The sequence below is a fragment of the Sus scrofa genome, chromosome 5 (genome assembly GCF_000003025.6).
Source record: "Sus scrofa isolate TJ Tabasco breed Duroc chromosome 5, Sscrofa11.1, whole genome shotgun sequence".
Classification (NCBI taxonomy): Eukaryota; Metazoa; Chordata; class Mammalia; order Artiodactyla; family Suidae; genus Sus; species Sus scrofa.
Genome location: NC_010447.5, coordinates 62347625 through 62366701, shown reverse-complemented (window position 1 = coordinate 62366701; position 19077 = coordinate 62347625). Strand labels below are relative to the sequence as shown.

Below are 19077 nucleotides of genomic sequence, written 5' to 3'. Positions count from 1 at the left end.
TGGAGCTGTTGCCGCCGGCCTACACCACAGCCATAGCAACACCAGATCTGAGCCACATCTGCAACCTACACCACAGCTTATGGCATCGCTGGATCTTTAATCCACCGTGTGAGGCCAGGGATTGAACCTGAACCTCATGGTTCCTAGCAGATTCGTTCCGCTGTGCCACTAAGGGAACTCCTAGTTTTTGTTTCTTGTTGAATAAGTTCTTGATTTTTACCTTTTGCTTATTAATCTCTTGATTTCTAAGAAAAACATTCTTTTTGACTAAAATATTTGCCCTAAGCTCTTTCCTCTTCCATTCAATAATTTTCCATTAGAACTCAGAAAAGAAAAAAGAAAAATAATCTTAAAATTTCAGTGGAGACCACAATATAAATGGAAAATTAACACACTAATAATTTGTTAAGAAGCAACTTGTCTTCACTCATAAAAACAAAAAGAATTTATGTTGCTGCAAGGGACATTACACAGCTAGGAGCTTAGTTGTTTCAGGGTCTACACAGAAAGAATTGCAGTGGCTTTTATTCTTACCAAATAATAGAAGGTAACTCTTTTTCATTCTTCAGAATCTCTCCATTCAAGATGTAGTGTGTCCGAATCTTCTGGGTTTGCCCACAGGCCACGGTACCAATCACAGGTTCAAGGTGAATATAACTTTTGCTCAGGGAAAAAATATGTCTTGCAGTGTGCTGCACTGGGGTGTGAAATTCTTCAAGCCACCAGTTATCAAAACAGGGTTGTTTCTGTTTGTAAGTGGCCTAATGGATGAAATAAACAGCTTAAATAGGCTATTTGTTATTAATATACATCAGGTATAGATGGGTCATGCTGGCATTTACTGAAGATTTTATACAAATCATGCTTACTCAGTTTCATTATAAGCTGCTTTCCCAAATAAAGTATAATCTATAAACAACTTTTTCCTTCAGTTTATTTAAGGCTGTACTATCCTGATCCAGTAGATATTATTTAATCATCACCAAGATCAGTTACTTTTCTCTTAATACCGTTATGGTGGTAAGTGGCATATGGACTTTTGAACATTTAACACAAAACAAAAAGAGTGGTACACTTAGGAAACAGAGAAAAATCTAATTTGTAATAAAATAGTAGAAATACTGGATTTTTGAGGGACTCTCAAGATGTTGTAATAAATGTCTCCTGAAACTAGATCATGCTGTAAACAGAGTCCATCTACAGTAAAAACAGAAAATTGTTTCTTTTTATTTAGGTCTCCTCCTTGCTTCATTGCTGCATTAGTCTTTTTTTTTTTTTTTTTTTTTTTTTTTTTTTTTTTTTGTCTTTTGTCCTTTTAGGGCCACACCTGAGGCATGTGGAGGTTACCAGGCTAGGGGACTAATTGGAGCTGTAGCCGCCGGCCTACACCACAGTCACAGCAATGCCAGATTTGAGCCGCGTCTTTGACCTACACTGCAGCTCATGGCAACGCCAGATCCATAACTCACTGAGCAAAGCCAGGGATCGAACCCGCAACCTCCTGGTTCCTAGTTGGTTTTGTTTCTGCGGCGCCATGACGGGAACTCCTGTTTTAGTCTTTATCACTTTTTCTGTTCTCCCTAAAGTTCACATGCTTCCTGTATATCCTTAAATGCTTTGGCCCCAGTGATCTCCATCTTTTTAGTCCCAGATGCCCTTTCCACTTACCAGAACTGTAATAGCAGTGGTGAAGTTAGAGGTATCAATGGAAAAGTTCACCAAACCCTGCTCATCCGTGGTAAGCTGGCTTGGTACGCATTTTCATTTACACTGACCGTTATAGTTTTATTGGGGATTGGCCGTCCTTCTCATCAACCAGAAGAACCTAGAAATGGGAAAGTGATGGCTGGTTGCAAAGGTTATACTCAACACCTTCCCGGGTTATACTCAACATTTTTTTCACAGGTTATACCCAGCACTTTCACTTTCAACACTTTCCACTCTGTCGTCTACACCTCTTGATGTCTCAGCCACTGTCAGGTAGGGAAGATCTTAGACTACGAAATTAAGATTTGCTTTCTGGGTCTAAAATATTTTTCTTTTTGACATTGCTCTTTAGATCACTTATGAGTATTCCATTCAGAATAGCCAATAGTGGACACATGATGCCACCTTCCCAAATTTTCTTCATCTCTGGAGTTCTCTATCTCGGTATACAGTGCTTTCAACTATTCTGTAGCTTTTGTACGGCCTTTTTTAAAAAATCGTTTTTTCTCTTCCACTGCCTATATCTAATCCATTGCCAAGTGCTCTATCTTCGCTTGTGAAACATCTTTTCTTCCTACTTATTTCTCCCTAAATCTGCTGCTACCATTCCAGTCGAAACCACAATATTTTTTCTCATCTGGTTTCCAACATCTTTCTGTTTAATCTCACACTGTCCACTCTCTGGCTGCTCCATCCTTGCTTCACACCATTCTCTCTACAGCCTAAGAGAAACTGCTCATGTCATCTCCTTAAAACCTTCAGTAACCCTTCAAGCTGAAATTCTGGCCACATCTTAAAAGGCCCTTCGTTCTTTGATCTTAAAACACTGTTTCACCGCTATTGCCTTGGCCTTGTGTTCTCACATCTTTCTTAAATTTCTGGCCAAGTCACATTCAGCTTTTAGTTTTTAGTTTTCTCTTGACTTGAAATGATCTTGTCCCATTATTAATTTCTTGCCAATTTGATACAAAATACTGGAATACATTAAGAAAATATCAAATTCATAATATGTCAATAAAGTGAGGAAATTCCTGTAAACTATCAATTCAAAGACTACTTACTACAGAAGAAATGCAAAATGCTAGAAATCATATGTGTCCTTAATAGTTTACTAAATTGGATATGTCTTAAAATTTACCATTATTATTATCGATACGGAGCCTTGAAATGAAAAAAAAAAACTTTTAGAAACTAACAATAATTTATTTTTTATTCATTTTTTTTGTCTTTTATCTTTTTAGGGCCACACCCAGGCATATGGAGGTTCCAGGCTAGGGGTCGAATTGGAGCTATAGCTGCCAGCCTACACCACAGCCATAGCAATGCAGAATCTGAGCCATGTCTGCAAACTATCCAGCTCACGGCAACACTGATCCTTAACCCAGTGAGTGAGGCCAGGGATCAAACCTGAGTCCTCATGGATACTAGTTGAATTGGTTAACTGCTGAGCCACAATGGGAACTCCAAAACAAATAATAATTAAAAAAAAAAAAACCATCTGGATGAAAGCATCTTTCCAAGGAATATAAATCACTGTTTATAAAGAGGCAAAGAGTACAGAGCCAAACTAAACAGGAAAAATGTATTGTAGAGGTGTGTTAGGAAGTTAATTCACAAAAGTATGCTTTATTTTTCTGAATTTTGTAATGGTATTTGCCCCTTAAATTTGTAATTTGTTATAATTATTTTCTTACTCTAAGTAAATATTCATTTTATAATAATTTTGATTTTGTGACATAAAAATTTGTTTTCTTAAAGGCCACATTCCGCTAAATTATGATTATGTGGAAAAGATACTTTACCTGCCCAAAGAAAGGGAGCCCACGCCTGTAATGTGAATCTATTTGGGTAAATTCCAGTTTGCTTAAGGAATTTGTGATTTTAGATGAGGCTTGTCCAGTTAATTCCAACCCTGAAAAATAATTCAGTGAAGTTGAATAGTTCAATATATTCAGCTCACCTCCTACCTCCAACCCAGCTTCACTCCATTATAACAAAATACCACCCATATCATCTTTGTTCATTCTTTCCAGAATTTCCCATGCTTCAAAAATACAAACAATTTGACATTAGCTTCACCTTCAAAAGTATAGCCAACACCCGGTGCTTTTCTACTCAGTGAAGTGTGATCTGTGTTTTGTCTTCATCATTTAAATACCACTGTATCAAGGTCTGAAAGATTCCTTACTTTCCCCCAATACTGTATTCTCATTTCAGACCTCCTCAAAATGAACTCCCATAAGTACTTCATAAGTAGGTACCACGGAAACCCTTCCAGGGGCATCTAAGAAGTTGTGCTTATTTCTCTCTACCTAGGCCTATGACTTCTAGTTTTATTAAGCTGATTTATCTGATACGACCCCAACTAACTGTAAACAACTAACTGTGCTTGCTTCTGTCCTTGGTTCTCTCCTTGTTTGCCTCTAGCCTCAATTTAGCTAATGCTCAATGAGCTCACTTTCAGAACACTTAGCATTTCCTCTTAGGAGGATCTGGACAAAATGAAAGCGGTTTCAGATTTACGTTTCTGGTCCTGATTTTGCTCTAGCGTTCTTTTTAAATTGCCTGCAGAATGAATCAACTTTCATGCTGATATTCCAAATTATAATGAATGTCTTCAACACTTTCTCATCACTATCTTTCCCATCTTTTCCTTCCCCTGGCTAATGACATTTCCATCCCCCAGGTCCCTAAATTATAATATTTGGTGTCATCTTTGAATAATATGCTGAACTCTTACAGGATAACACGCTTTTTGTCTAGCCTGTCCTTTTCATGTCTGCTGGAATTAACTTTTAAAAATATCAACTAGGAGTTTTTGCTGTGGCACAGTGGGTGAAAGACCTGATGCTGTCTCCATGAGGATGCAGGTTCAATCTCTGGCCTCACCCAGTGGTTAAGGATCGGGCTGCACCACAGCTGCAGTGTAAGTCACAGATGCGACTCAGAGCCAGTGTGTCTGTGGCTGTCACGTAGGACTCAGCTGCAGCTCTGATTCAACCCCTAGCCTGGGAACTTCCATATGTTGCAGGTGCGGCAGTAAAAAGAATAAAAAAATTTATTTAGGTCATTTGCCTCAAATATATCTGAAGATATCCAATGCTTTTCATAATGAAGTCTAACCTCTTTAGTACATGATTTGCTTGTCTAAAGACCTTAGCACCAGCCTACATTTTCAGATTTTTCTGAGACCAGACACATTTGTTTTACGCTTATTATGTTTTCCAGGTCCATACCATACTCCTCATTCTATACACATCTACTAAAATGCTACTTTTTAAAGCTATCTTTGGCTCTGTATTAGAATTAACTATGTCTCTTCATACTCATTTGGCCCTTATTTTTTACATTTCCTGTGGAACTTCTATTATGGTTATAGGTAACACATACCTGCATATATACATAGCCATGTATATATTTTCTGTTTAGATTTCTTTTTTTTTTTTTTGTCTTTTTGCCATTTCTTGGGTCGCTCCTGCGGGATATGGAGGTTCCCGGGCTAGGGGTCGAATTGGAGCTGTAGCTGCCAGCCTATGCCAGAGCCACAGCAACGCAGGATCCGAGCTGCGTCTGCGACCTACACCACAGCTCACGGCGACGCCAGAACCTTGACCCACTGAGCAAGGGCAGGGATCGAACCCGCAACCTCATGGTTCCTAGTCGGATTCGTTAAGCACTGCGCCACGACAGGAACTCCTGTTTAGATTTCTAATTTCTTGAGGGCAGAGACCATGTCATTGTCAGAGTGGCAACTATAACACACTTTACATGAGGAAAGGAAGTTTGATAAATATTTAACAAATTTTAACTAAATATTTAAAAATAATACAAACCTGTTCCCTCTTCTTTGACCTTGGCCTCCACTTGTAAGGTCATGTCATACCCTCTTTGTCTCAGCTGGAATATTTTAGTCTTTACAAGTTTTGTGAAACAGCCTTCATTGTCTGTCTGAAGAGAAAGGAAGAGAATTCCTGGGTCCTCTGATTTGTGATTAAAAAAAGTCAGTTATCAACTTATGCACATTTTGTGTTGGCCCCAGAAGGAAATTTTACCAGTGTTCTGATCAGGAATCCAAATGATACACAGTTTCTTCTTAACCATTAAGTTACTCATTGTCAATCTTTGCCTTCTTCCATCTCTTCTGAAAACCTGTCCTATTTCTGCCCTATTAAATTTCCTGGACTTTCCAAATGTGCCATGGTGTTTTGTAATTCTATCTCTTTGGGTATGTTTTCCTCACATAATAAGTTTATTTCTTCCATTCTCATCTTGGCCCATAGCAACTGCTCTTCTAAGCACAATTCAGACATAACATATTCTAAGAAGACTTTGTAATGCCCTCCACCTACGTAGTCACTAGGGACTGTGTTTTCTTCTTCTTTTTTTTTTTTTTTTTTTTTTTGGCTTTTTGCCCTTTCTTGGGCCGCTCCCTTGGCATACGGAGGTTCCCATGCTATGGGTCCAATTGGAGCTGTAGCCACCAGCCTACGCCAGAGCCACAGCCACTCGGGATCCGAGCCACATCTGCAACCTACACCACAGCTCATGGCAATGCCGGCTCCTTAACCCACTGAGCAAGGCCAGGGATCGAACCCACAACCTCATGGTTCCTAGTTGGATTCATTAACCACTGAGCCACGACGGGAACTCCGGACTGTGTTTTCTTAAAGGTGTTTTCTTGATATCTGGGACTTTAATAAAAACATATATATTGGTTGAATAGATGAATCTTTACAGCCATCAGATTTTCAAATGAAGTACTAGGGTCTATATTATAATAAAGATTTGTTTTCATTTTTGTATATATTGACATGAATATTTATGGCATAAGAAAATTTAATCACATTTAATTTACTTATATAGAGATGTCATGACTCACTGAAAATGAAAAATAATCCTGGTCTCCCTGATATAGTAAGATTTTGTTCACATTTATCTTGCTTCTTGATGTTTATCTCAACATCCATCACCACACTCATCATGCTAACTTTTCATTTATTTCCTTGCTGCAACTTTGCTACCTTTATTTTTCACATCCTTACCTTGCCTGCTCACACTGCCACACCCTGGACTTTTGTGTACTCTTCTTCCAGAACCAGTAACTCATACATTTCTTTCTTTTTTTTTTGGCCACCCCATGGCATATGGAGTTACCCAGACAGGGATTAGATCCAAGCCACAGGCATGATATTCACAGCTACAGCAACGCCTGATCCTTAACCCACTGTGACAGCTGGGAATCAAACCTGAGTCCCAGTGCTCCCAAGATGTCACTGATCCCATGGCACCACAACAAGAACTCCTCTTTTTCTTTTTTTTTTTTTTTGTCTTTTTGGGGCTGTGCCCGTGGCATATGGAGGTTCCCAGGCTAGGGGTCAAATCAGAGCTACAGCTGCCGGCCTACACCACAGGCACAGCAACACCAGATCTGAGCTGCATCTGTGACCTACACCACAGCTCATGGCAACGCCGGATCCTTAACCCACTGAGCAAGGCCAGGGATTGAACCTGCAACCTCATGGTTCCTAGTCAGAGTCCTTTCCACTGTGCCACAATGGGAACTCCCAGAAACTCCTTATTTTTTAATACAGCATGTTCGACGGCTGTTTCCCTTAGTCACTTTTACTACACTTCTGTGATGGAATCACGCCCTCCAGTCTACCATCCCTCTTGGTCCTCCTCTCCCCAGCCTGGTGCTGGTTTCAGTTCCGTAGGCAGGTTCGATCCCATAGTGTGTCATTTGGTTCTCCCACCAGCCAAATCCTCACCCTCTGCCACGTTTTTCTTCTGGTATCCATTTGATAAACACTAACTTCAGAGACTTCCGCATCCTTTCATGCCCATATGCCTGGCATGTCGCTTGCCGTCAGAAGGAAATGATAACACTGACCAAATAAAGACCCCTTAAACCCATGAGTCCTACTCTCAAGTGGGCTCCTGGCATTGCCAGGCAATCCTGTCATGTTTCCCTTGCTCCACACTTTTCTTCCGTGACTATTTCAAACACTACCATGTTGCATTGTATTTTATTCTCTGTTGTATTATCAGCCACAAGAAAATGAAACGAGTTAGTGTCCTGGCAAGAGTGGTTTCCATATACCTGTTGGCTAAATTCTTCACAGATATTTTGTGAATATTCTCCATGGCAGGTAGAACTATATCGTGAATATTTTCTGCATATATTAATTGTCACCAGACCACGGACAGGCTTTCCATAGGTGTATCTATAACAAAAAAGCAGTCACACAACAAGATATTTACTATGAATAACTCTGGTTCGTACCCCCGTCTTAACTCATCCACAGCAACTGTATTTCCTTCAACAGCATTTGTATTTTAGAAACACTTGTTCTGAAACGATGTCTTAATTATCTACCACTCTAAGGGAAAATACTTACATCGTCTTTTTGAAACACCGCCAAATGGAAAATTAACAATGAATTTTTCTCAGGTCTTTCTTCCCTCTCGGCTGAGGTTTTTAACAGTAAGTCTACCTTCTTTCTCTGCCATCAGATTACCTAGGTTATGCTTCCAGCTTTGCCAATACCTCCTAAGTTGTTTTAGGGGAAAAAAAATTGAGGAAACATAGAGAGTATATTTCTAAGTCCTCCCTAATTCATACATATTTGAAGAGGGTAAATGAGACATTAAATGGAAAAAAAAAAACTAGCGATAGAACAAAAATGTTATAGATGAACAGGATCACAATGACTGACTCTGATTCTGCCAGATCTGATGGAGGGGGTGTGGTGTGATATGGTCAGAATGTTTATGTCCCCCTGAAATTCATATGTTGAAATCCTAATCCCCGAAGATAATAGTCTTGGGGGCAAGGTCTTTGGGAAGTGCTTAGATCATGAGGGTGAGGTTCCTATTTTTTTTTTTTTTTTTTTTTTTGTCTTTTTAGAGCCGCACTTGCAGCACATGGAAGTTCCCAGGCTAGGGGTGGAATCAGAGTTGCAGCTGCCGGCCTCCACCACAGCCACAGCAACATGGAATCCAAGCTCTACTGTGACCTACATCATAGTTTACAGCAACACTGAACCCTTAACCCACTGAGTGAGGCTAGGGATTGAACCTGCTTCCTCATGGATGATATTCAGATTCGTTACTTTGGCGCCACAACAGAAACTCCCAAGGATGAGGTTCTTGTGAATAGGTTAGTGCCTTTATAAAAGGCATGTGTGGACACAAGCACCTGCTTTGAACCAGAAGGAGGACCTTCACCAGAACATGCCCATGCTGGCACCTCGACCTTGGATTTCCCTGCCTCCAGAACTGTGAGCAGTAAATTTCTGCTATTAATAAGCTCCCTAGTCTGTGGTATTTTGTTATAGCAGCCTGAACGGACTAGTTGGGAAGCCAAACGTAGTTTGCTGTTTGTTAAAGTATGCTTTATGGAGCTCCTACACTGAAATTACCTGTAATATGCGTTGAGATTCAGAGTCCCAAATTATTCCTTAGATTTAAGATTAGAATCTCTAGAGATGGGGTCAAGGTATCCACATTTTATTTACTTATTTATTTTTTGGTCTTTTTGTCTTTTTAGGGCTGCACCTACGCATATGGAGGTTCCCAGGCTAGGGGACTAATTAGAGCGTAGCCCCTGGCCTATGTGACAGCCACAGCAATGCCAGATCCGAGCCACATCTGCAACCTACGCTACAGCTCACGGCAACGCCAGACCCTTAACCCACTGAACGAGGCTAGGGATCGAACCTAGGCCAGTGATCAAAACTTCGTCCTCTTGGATTCTAGTGGGGTTTGTTAACTGCTGAGTTATGATGGGAATCCGTATCCACATTTTTAATTAAGCATGCCCATAGGTTCTGAATAAGGGTTAGGTTTTTTTTCTTCTTCTTCTTCTTCTTCTTTTTTTTTTTTTTTTTATGGCTGCACCCGTGGCATATGAAAGTTCCCAGGTTAGGGGTTGAATTGGAGCTATAGCTGCCAGCCTGTGCCACAGCCACAGCAACATGGGATCTGAACTGTGTCTTTGACCTACACCACAGCTCATAGCAGTGCCAGATCCTCAACCCACTGAACAAGGCCAGGGATGGAACCCACATCCTCATGGATACTAGTTGGGCTCATTACTGCTGAGCCACAATGGGAACTTCCTAATGATTCTATTACAATAAAAGTGTCTTATGTTTCCACCCTCCTCCCTAGTCTGAACTCTGACAAGATGGAGAGAGAGTCATCCTTTCTCTAACTAAAATACTTAAAAGTCCGGTAATCTTTATGTGCAATACAAATAGAGCAGGGAAATAGATATGATAAAAAAAAAAACAACAAAAAACAACATTAACTCACAGGCCACAGACGGATACCTCAAATTCATCTTCTAGAAAACCAATAACCTTGGGCATTTTCACTTGGACCTCAAATTTGGGCAAAACTGTTGTCAATAAAAGAGAAAAAAAGGTGAGTGTGGGGCAAGAAGTCTTGCAAGTAGTAGTAATGATTCAATTACAGAGCCTTGCAACAACAAAGGGGCCACACAAAATGATTGCAATTACAATTAAGGGGCTGCAGTGCCACTATTAGCAAAAGGAAAGGCCATTCACAACCACAGGCAGTTGTACCATGTTGACTCAGTTAAGCTGGTATTAGGTTTCTTAGAATCTCCTTCTCTAAATTTGTCCAAGATGTCAAAAGTGGGAGGGAATCTGTACCATCAGTCTCTGGAGATCATCATGGTTAGATGTGGTTACAGGTGCAGAGGGACCAGTACGTTCTGGTTTGTCCTTATTTTTTCCCTCTGTGCTTCCAGCACTTCTTCCCAACTTTTAACCCTGCTATCAGGGGCCCTGGGCCCACCATCAAACCCTTGGTTATAGAAATACTCAAGTGCTGGATGGGAAGAGGTAATGGTTTTCCATGGATTCTTTCATCAGTTTCCCTCTGTGCTTCCCTGTGGCATCTGAAGGTACCCTGGCAAATTCCGATCTGTCTCCCACCAAGGCTTTAGGAAGACTGGTTAGTAATTTCCTCGGATCCATCATCTCCTCCTGCTAGACTCTTACTTTTCCATCCTCTCCCACAGTGTGTATATCAGTTATTCCTATGATAAATCCCTGTTCTATTATTCTCATGCCAGTTTTAGAAATCAAGTTTTTGTGTTAGGTCTCCTCATCGATGACATGATACATTTAACTTTCATTAGAAAATCCATATAACTGATAACTAATAAGACGGTTTCAATATCTGATTACTATTGTTACAGTGGTGTATGTGTAGGTCACAGATGGCCAGGAGGTTATCCCAGGCCATCTATGACCCAGTGAATCTTCTAAGAAAATAGATCATGAAATGAGTGTAGATAACACAATGCATTAGTTAACAATTTATGTTTGGATAGGGTCAAATGGAACTACTAAAACCTTTCTCTTTTTTTTTCTTTCTTTTTTTTTTTTGCCACATTGTGGCATGTGGAAGTTCCTGGGCCAGGAACAGAACCCTCGCAACAACAAGACCTGAGCTACAGCAGGGAACCCGGGTCCCTTAACCTCCTGAGCCACAGAGGAACTCCCATAATCTCTCTTGCTTCTTACTGGCCTGGGATTTTGGTAAATTACTAGCTTTTCTAGTATTAATATGCTTATTTGTAAAATGGAGATCATATTGTATCTGCCTCAGAGGGCTGGTATAGGGATTAAATGAGATAGTACATGAAAAGTGCTTAACAAGTTATTTAGGTCAATAAAAACGCTTGCTAATTTTCAAATATTTTATGCTAGATTTTTGCTGGCAAAAATTATCCAATCTTATATTCCCTAATATCATAAATGTCTTGAACACATACAGAATTCTTACCATATTCATCCACCTTAAAGGAGTGCTCTATTTTTCTCCCTGATTCCTTCTGCAGTATGATCTTGTAGGAACCCAGCGTGGGCTCCTCAGAGAGTGGGAAAGAGAGCTGGCTGAGTCCCCCTTGCAGTGTGAGTCTGTGCCATTGGAAAATTCGGTTCTTCTTGGGATTCTATAGGTAAGAACATTACAAGTTCATTGAAACAACTGAAACATATGCTTTAGAGTAGAGGACAGCTTTTTGGGGAGGGTGACATTGGAAGTTGGAAATTAGATGGTTGATGAATTGGGACCAGAGGTATTAGTAAAAAGTTTCTAGGAGTTCTAGATGGAGAAAAGGGCATCTTTTTGACTATGAGATATTACAGATTATAGGACCTCTTTTTGAGATTATGCATACCCACCTTGGTGAGAAATAGGGAAGATTCACTAAATTGGGTCCTCTCAGGGAATGTTTTTTGTTTTGTTTTTTCTTTTTAGGGCTGCACTTGTGCTGTATGGAATTTCCTGGACTAGGGGTCAAATGGGAGGTGCAGCTGTGACCTAAGTTGCAGCTTGTGGCAAGGACGGATCCTTAACCTACTGAGCAAGGTCAGGGATCAAACACGCATCGTCATGAGACTACGTCGAGTTCTTAACCAGCAGAGCCACAATGGGAACTCCCTCACAGGGAATTTTGTTCCTTCATTTACATCTTATCCATGCTCCACTGGACTTAAGAGAGACAGGGAGTAGATCAAATATACTTTGATTTTTTTTTTTTTTTTTTTTTTTGGTCTTTTGGTCTTTTTAGGGCTGCACTCACGGCATATGGAGGTTCCCAGGCTAGGGGTCCAATTGGAGCCACAGCTGCTGGCCTACCCCATAGCCACAGCAACGCAGGATCTGAGCCTTTCTGTGATCTACTCCACAGCCGGATCCTTAACCCACTGAGTGAGGCTGCATCCTCATGAGTACTAGTCAGATTCCCTAACTGCTGAGCCATGACAGGAACTCCAACTATACCTTAATTTAAAAAAATAAAGTAAAAAATAACATAAGAAAAATAAAAATATGGAGACAGAGAAAACAGTGTCTAGTTTTGGTGAAGTGCTAGTGGAGAAGGAGGAGGTGGAGAGAGTCGATTTAACATAGCTAGTAGTGAGTCCTCATTTCCAACTGAGATACATAATATATTACCTACCTCAATATATGCCACCGGGAACTGAAAAGAAAGAAAGAGTATGAGTGTGAGATAAAGTGTAGAAAGAGAAAACCATGACAGCCTCAATATAATATCTGGACGAGAATATGTGAGCCTATTCATTCTTGTCCAAATGAGGAAATGTGCCCCTATTTGAGTCACAGCACTTTCTTTCCTTTTTTTTTTTTTTTTTTTTTTTTTGTCTTTTTGCCTTTTTCTAAGGCCGCTTTCATGGCATATGGAGGTTCCCAGGCTAGGGGTCTAATCGGAGCTGTAGCCACCGGCCTACGCCAGAGCCACAGCAACTCAGGATCCAAGCCATGTCTTCGACCTACACCACAGCTCACAGCAACGCTGGATCCTTAACCCACTGAGCAAGGCCAGAGATCGAACCCATCACCTCATGGTTCCTAGTCGGATTGGTTAACCACTGAGCCACGACGGGAATGCCTCACAGCACTTTCAATATTTAGTTTGGGACATAACATCTCTGAAGAAGTCTTGACTTTCCTTTTATGAAATAATGTACAGTCGAGGAAACCTACACTTAGGTAAAAAGGTCCAAATAATAAGTTTATTCTACAGATGATGCTCATCTCTGAAAAATTCTCCAGTTCTCTAAGAGTGAAATCAAATGCCAATTTTCTTTCCTTCAATAAAAATAATTGAGTCTTTATGGGGTAATTTGACTGAATAATTTTTCTTTTTGTCTTTTTTTACCATCTCTCAGGCTGCTCCCGTGGCATATGGAGGTTCCCAGGCTAGGGGTCTAATCGGAGCTGTAGCCACTGGCCTACACCATAGCTCACGGCAACACCAGATCCTTAACCCACTGAGCAAGGCTAGGGATCGAACCCGCAACCTCATGGTTCCTAGTCGGATTCGTTAACCACTGAGCCACGACGCCAACTCCCGACTAAATAATTTTTTGAAGAATTCCGTTGATGAAATTGACCTCCCTTTTTCTCCAACAGCAGTACATTTCTGAGATCTTTCTGTGGTAGATTTAAGTATCGTGTATTGGTCTTAGGTTCTCTCAAAGAACGGGTTTTATGTTTTAACCTTTTTCCACCACCCTTACCCACTGTTGTGGGACTCACCGTTTCATTCAAAGGGCGGAAACTGATGTCCAGAGAGACCACACGCCATTGCACTGAAACAGAGATTTTCCCCGTGAAACCCGCCGGGTAGTCACACAGATAAAACATGATGGGATTTCCATTTAAAATAGAGAACCACGTGCCCAGCCCTACAAGTTTCCTTTGCTCGTTTGGTGCCTTATACCTTTCTGTCCTGGTTTATAGATGGGTTTGTCTGTCTGGACAAAGACTAGGCTTTCTATTTTTGTTACGTGCATTGGCTTCCTCTTCATGAACTTCTGGGTGGGCCCATCCACCTGCACGGTAATGGATGCTGAGGAAGATGAGGACTGCTCCGGAATCTGTAAAACAGAAATGAGCTGAATAATCCGCCTGGATCCACGGCTGAAGGTCTCAGCCTTTGTGATTGTCTCTGTTTAGTCCCATGAAAATTAGTACGGGCTGGGGTCAAACGTGATACCCCTTAGTTTACAGACTCTTGTGACTGTATGACATGACAGTAACAATTTGTTGATTTAACTAGAAAAAAGTCATTGAGACAAAATGAACTGCTTCTTCAACAAGTCATGACAGTGAAGGCCAGAGCAAGTTCACATTTCACAGCAGTGGGGTGCTAGTAAAATAATTACTAAATTTTATTTTCCAGTGATCAAAAATAGCATTATTATTATCATTGCTAGTAAGCCCGTATAAGTAACTAAATATTTAATACTTTAAGTTACTAAAAGGTTTTAAGAACAATACATTCACCCATCAACCATCTGTGAGATCTTGGATAGGTCACTTAACTTTATGAATCTATGTGTTTGCTTGTATCTGTAAGGACGTGACCTTTATTTACCTTAGAAGTTTAAGAGCAAATGAAATCCTTCCTGTAACTATGATTATCTTCTGCATGTTGCACTAGTTCTGCTTGTAAATGTTATGAAGCCTATTCGGTAGAATTTTTATGTTTAGAATCTAATTTGAACTGTTCTCTGTACTGCTCATTTTTTCTTCCTTTTTCTTTTTTATTGCTGGGGGCCAGGACACAGGCATTAACTGACATGCTCTCTCTCTTCAATCACCCTCATCCCAAGGAGCGACACTGACCATGAAGGTGCTGCAGTAGAAAGCGTTCTTTGCCTGCGTGTCCGTCAGGAGATTCATGCCCTGCGACTCATATTCCAGAGTTATTGTCAGTGTCACTGTCTCATTCAGGTGGTTAAGCACGACACAAGCCTTCTCAGGAACCCCAGCATACAGCTGTGATGGCACCAGCACCAGGTACTGTCTGCAGAGAAGAGCAGTCTGGGTCAGCAGTGAAGGGCTTAAAAAGGTACTGTTATTGGATGTGTTTTCTAGGTCATCTTTGCCATTGTCCCTGAACACAGAGCAGAGACAGATTTCAGCAGGAGTGGAGAGGAGCATATTCTTTTTTTTTTTTTTTTTTTCCATTTCTTAGGCTGCTCCTGCGGCATATGGAGATTCCCAGGCTAGGGGTTGAATGGGAGCTGTAGCCACCGGCCTACGCCAGAGCCACAGCAACGCGGGATCCGAGCCGTGTCTGCAACCTACACCGCAGCTCACGGCAACTCGGGATCCTTAACCCGCTGAGCAAGGCCAGGGATCAAACCCGAAACCTCATGGTTCCTAGTCGGATTCATTAACCACTGAGCCATGACGGGAACTCCAAAGGAGCATATTCTTTAATGGCCCATCCAGAAGGTCTTAGAAGCTCAGAACATCGCCAGCTCCCCCCGCCCCCCGGTCCCCCCCAGCCACACACACCAAGTTAAACATCAATATGCTTCTCTTGGCTTGTGGAACTAGTCACCCTCATACCATTAGTGAACCTATGCATGAGTGATGGATAAGCACTGCATGAATTGCTATGTATTTTGGATAGAAACACTTTAGAAATTTGCAATGAATCAAGAAAGTGTAACTGCCCGCGCATGCACGCCCATGCCCACATGCACGCAGATGAATGTTATTCAGCTTTAAAAAAGAAGGAAATCCATGAAGTTCCCTGGTGGTCAGAAGATTAAGGACCTAGCAGTTTTCACTGTAGCGGCTCCGGTTCAATTCCTGGCCCAGGAACTCCTGCATGCCTCCCATGTGGCCCAAAAAATAAAAAGAAGGAAATCCTGGCTTGTCTGTGGGTCATGCATCCATCTGGGGAAGCCCTGATGTGGGAAAAACACATACACTGAGTCACTTTACATGAGCTTTTGCATCAGCCAATAAATAATTTATCCTTTTTTTTTTTTTTTGCTAGGAGTTCTATACTTTACTTGATGAATATTGTAGAATTCTATCATTTTATTTGGTGACTGTTTCACTGATGTTACTGCCGTACCTCTCTGAGTTTTGTATAACTGGAGTATGTCTCTGAGTTAGTGAGCAAAAACACCTGATTGACTTTCCAAGCCCTTTCAACAACAGATAGTTTCAAAAGGAATTAGGAAGGAAATGAAGAGACAGACATCCAGAAGCAAATAACACAATGGGAAAGAGGAGGACCATGGAATTTTTTGAAAATGTTGCTTACGGTTTGGAGTCGGCGGAAGCATCTCTGGGAAGGAGCAAGAAAAGCAGAATCCAGACTGGGTTAGGCCGTGGATGTCCCCTCATGGTGTAGAGAGGAATAGGAAAGATGGAGAGTCTCGAGTCCTGGATTCCTTGAACTCTGTTCTTGTTCCAGAATCACTGGTTTTTATTTTACCTGATGGGCAGTAAAAGTAAACTTCTACCCATTTATTTTTGTAACATATTAACTACTTCCAGTATAAAAAAATCAATTGCAGCTCACTTTCATCCACTTTCTCAGATTTTCTAAAGTGCTTTAAAAGCAGTATTTGGACAGACTAGGGGTCAAATCAGAGCTGTAGCTGCTGGACTACGGCAGGGCCACAGCAACGCAGGATCCCAGCCGCATTGGCAACCTACACCACAGCTCATGGCAATGCCAGATCCCTAACCCACTGAGCGAGGCCAGGGATCGAACTTGAAACCTCATGGTTCCTAGTCAGATTCGTTTCCACTGCACCTCACTGGGAACTCCTGCAGTTGGATTCTTAACCCACTGCACCACAGTGGGACTTAGTATGAGTTTTAATCAATTATTATTGTGGTGCTCGGTATAATTAGGTAAAAAAAAAAAAATACTGCATTTACGCCTGCTTTTAGGGGTTTCAGGTGTGTTGGTCTCAACCTTTTTGTCAGATACTGCCAGCTAGCAAATTTTATTTTATTGTTCTATCACAGTCCTTTTGTGAGTCAGCTAGAGATTGGTATAAACTAACCCAAATGGTTACCTCAGAAGGGAGAGTTTATTTTAATGATGCCCCACTCTACATGTGCTCTAAATCTTTCTCCTTTAGAGCAGGGCATGCTTTCCCATATTTTTATTCATGTTGGTAGTACATTTATTTGTCAGCTGTTTTAGTTTGGCCCTCATTTATTGCTTAAAATTATTTCACTTATACAAGTCTACAGTGACAGCAAGCCTGAGGTGGAGTTGGGGATTTACTGCAAAAGGGACATAAATTTATTTTTATGGTGTTTGTGATTACACTGCTGTATTTACATTTGTCAAAATGTGAGTGCATGTTATTGCATGTAAACTGTTAATAAGACAAATGAAAGGAAAAAATTTTCAAATACAGGGTTTACCTGAGAATTTGGAGAAAAGATATAGAAGGAACAAGGTTGAAATGTGGAAAATTTAAGAAGAAAGGTTTAAAAGGCCATGAGTAGGCATGACAGGATGTTTTGGTATGATATGTAAATAAATTTATTACATAGAGAGTTAATTAACAACTATGGGAATTAAAAAAAAAAAAAAGCAGTATTTGGAGGCTACCTTAGCTCTGGTTATGAGTTGGCACTTTAAGAAAAGAAAGTAAATTACGTGATTTGATGAAATCAATCAATATTCTTGTTGATTTTTTTTAAGAGCTATTAACGTAGATGTAGATCACAAATCTCTTCTTAGTAGGCCAGGAGGCATCTTGTGTTAAGGCATCGCGCTTCATCCAATATGGTTCTTTCTTTCTTTCTTTCTCTCTCCCTCTTTCTATCTTTCTTTTTGTTTTTTAGGGCCAAACCTGAAGAATATGGAAATTCCCAGGCTAGGAGTCCAATTGGAGCTGCAGCTGTTCCAGTCGGATTCTCAACCCACTGCCCCACAGTGGGAGCTCCAAAAAACAATTTCTTAATGAAATTAATTATACATTCCATCCATCTGGCTAAATATTACTTATTGCTAAATTGACACAAATTTCAATTTTCTCTTGCTATGTTTTCTATTCTACTCCATTTATATTCTAGAATATTCCTATTCTATAGGTATAAGCATGAGGAAATCTCATTTATATAAAGAGAGTAATAGAAATGTGAGAAGTTCTAACATTATCATTTAATTAGTAATGTGCCTAACTCATAAGACACAGGTCATATTAAATTATCATTAAAAAATAATTTTGATTATCTATTGGCTTTAATTCTGCTGAAAGCAACTGGAAACTAGGTCAATTGCAAAAGGATTTTGAACTCAGTCATTAGAGTCATTCTCATTCTCAGTTTCTAGAAAGAATCCAAGCAAGTTTTACCAGCACTTATAAATGGTTACTAATTGTTACTGTCTTATTTAAAGATACCTAATATACTCAAGAACTTTAGGGAAATTGAAATATTATTAATTTAAACATACTGTTGTCAATATAAAACCTATAAAGTGCTTTTTATCATTGTCAAAATTATGATTTTTGCACATGTAACTGATTAAATTTCTAGGAAATGTCTATCAATAACCTAATTTGCAAAGCCAGGCCTCATGGTCAAGATAATCTGGCAAATGAAATTTATCACTTATAGGAAAAATATTATCTCATTTTTGTATTTTTTTTTCTTTTTATGGCCATACCTCAGCATATGGAAGTTTCCAGGCTAGGGATCAAATTGGAGCTGAGGCTGCCTGCCTACACTACAACTTGTGGCAATGTCAGATCCTTAACCCACTGAGTGAGGCCAGGGATTGAACCTGCATCCTCATGGATACTAGTCAGGTTCTTAACCTATTGAGCCACAACAGGAACTCCAGGAAGAATAGTATTTCATTGTTAATACTGATAAACTCACAAATATACATTTCTATTGCAATTATCCCACTTTTGAATAAGATAATATAAACATTTGTGCTGTTATTTGTTACCTAGATTCACTATTTCTTTCCATTCTTTCTACTTTATATGAAACTCTCGGGCAATGCAAACACTGACAAGAGGT

The 19077-nt window shown here is 40.3% G+C and overlaps 1 protein-coding gene across 1 annotated transcript in view; it reads right to left on the bottom strand.

The window, feature by feature from the left end:
- Window positions 1–16494, bottom strand: part of PZP (pregnancy zone protein) — a 46509-nt gene extending 30015 nt beyond the window's left edge. Inside the window, 15 exon segments of the mRNA XM_021092375.1 lie at window positions 535–551; window positions 554–761; window positions 1669–1751; window positions 1754–1807; window positions 1810–1825; window positions 3510–3619; window positions 5541–5655; window positions 7808–7931; window positions 10024–10108; window positions 11527–11695; window positions 12707–12727; window positions 13807–13859; window positions 13991–14147; window positions 14899–15079; window positions 16340–16494. Coding sequence (XP_020948034.1) covers window positions 535–551; window positions 554–761; window positions 1669–1751; window positions 1754–1807; window positions 1810–1825; window positions 3510–3619; window positions 5541–5655; window positions 7808–7931; window positions 10024–10108; window positions 11527–11695; window positions 12707–12727; window positions 13807–13859; window positions 13991–14147; window positions 14899–15079; window positions 16340–16422 — 1476 coding nt within the window. The 5' untranslated portion in view covers window positions 16423–16494.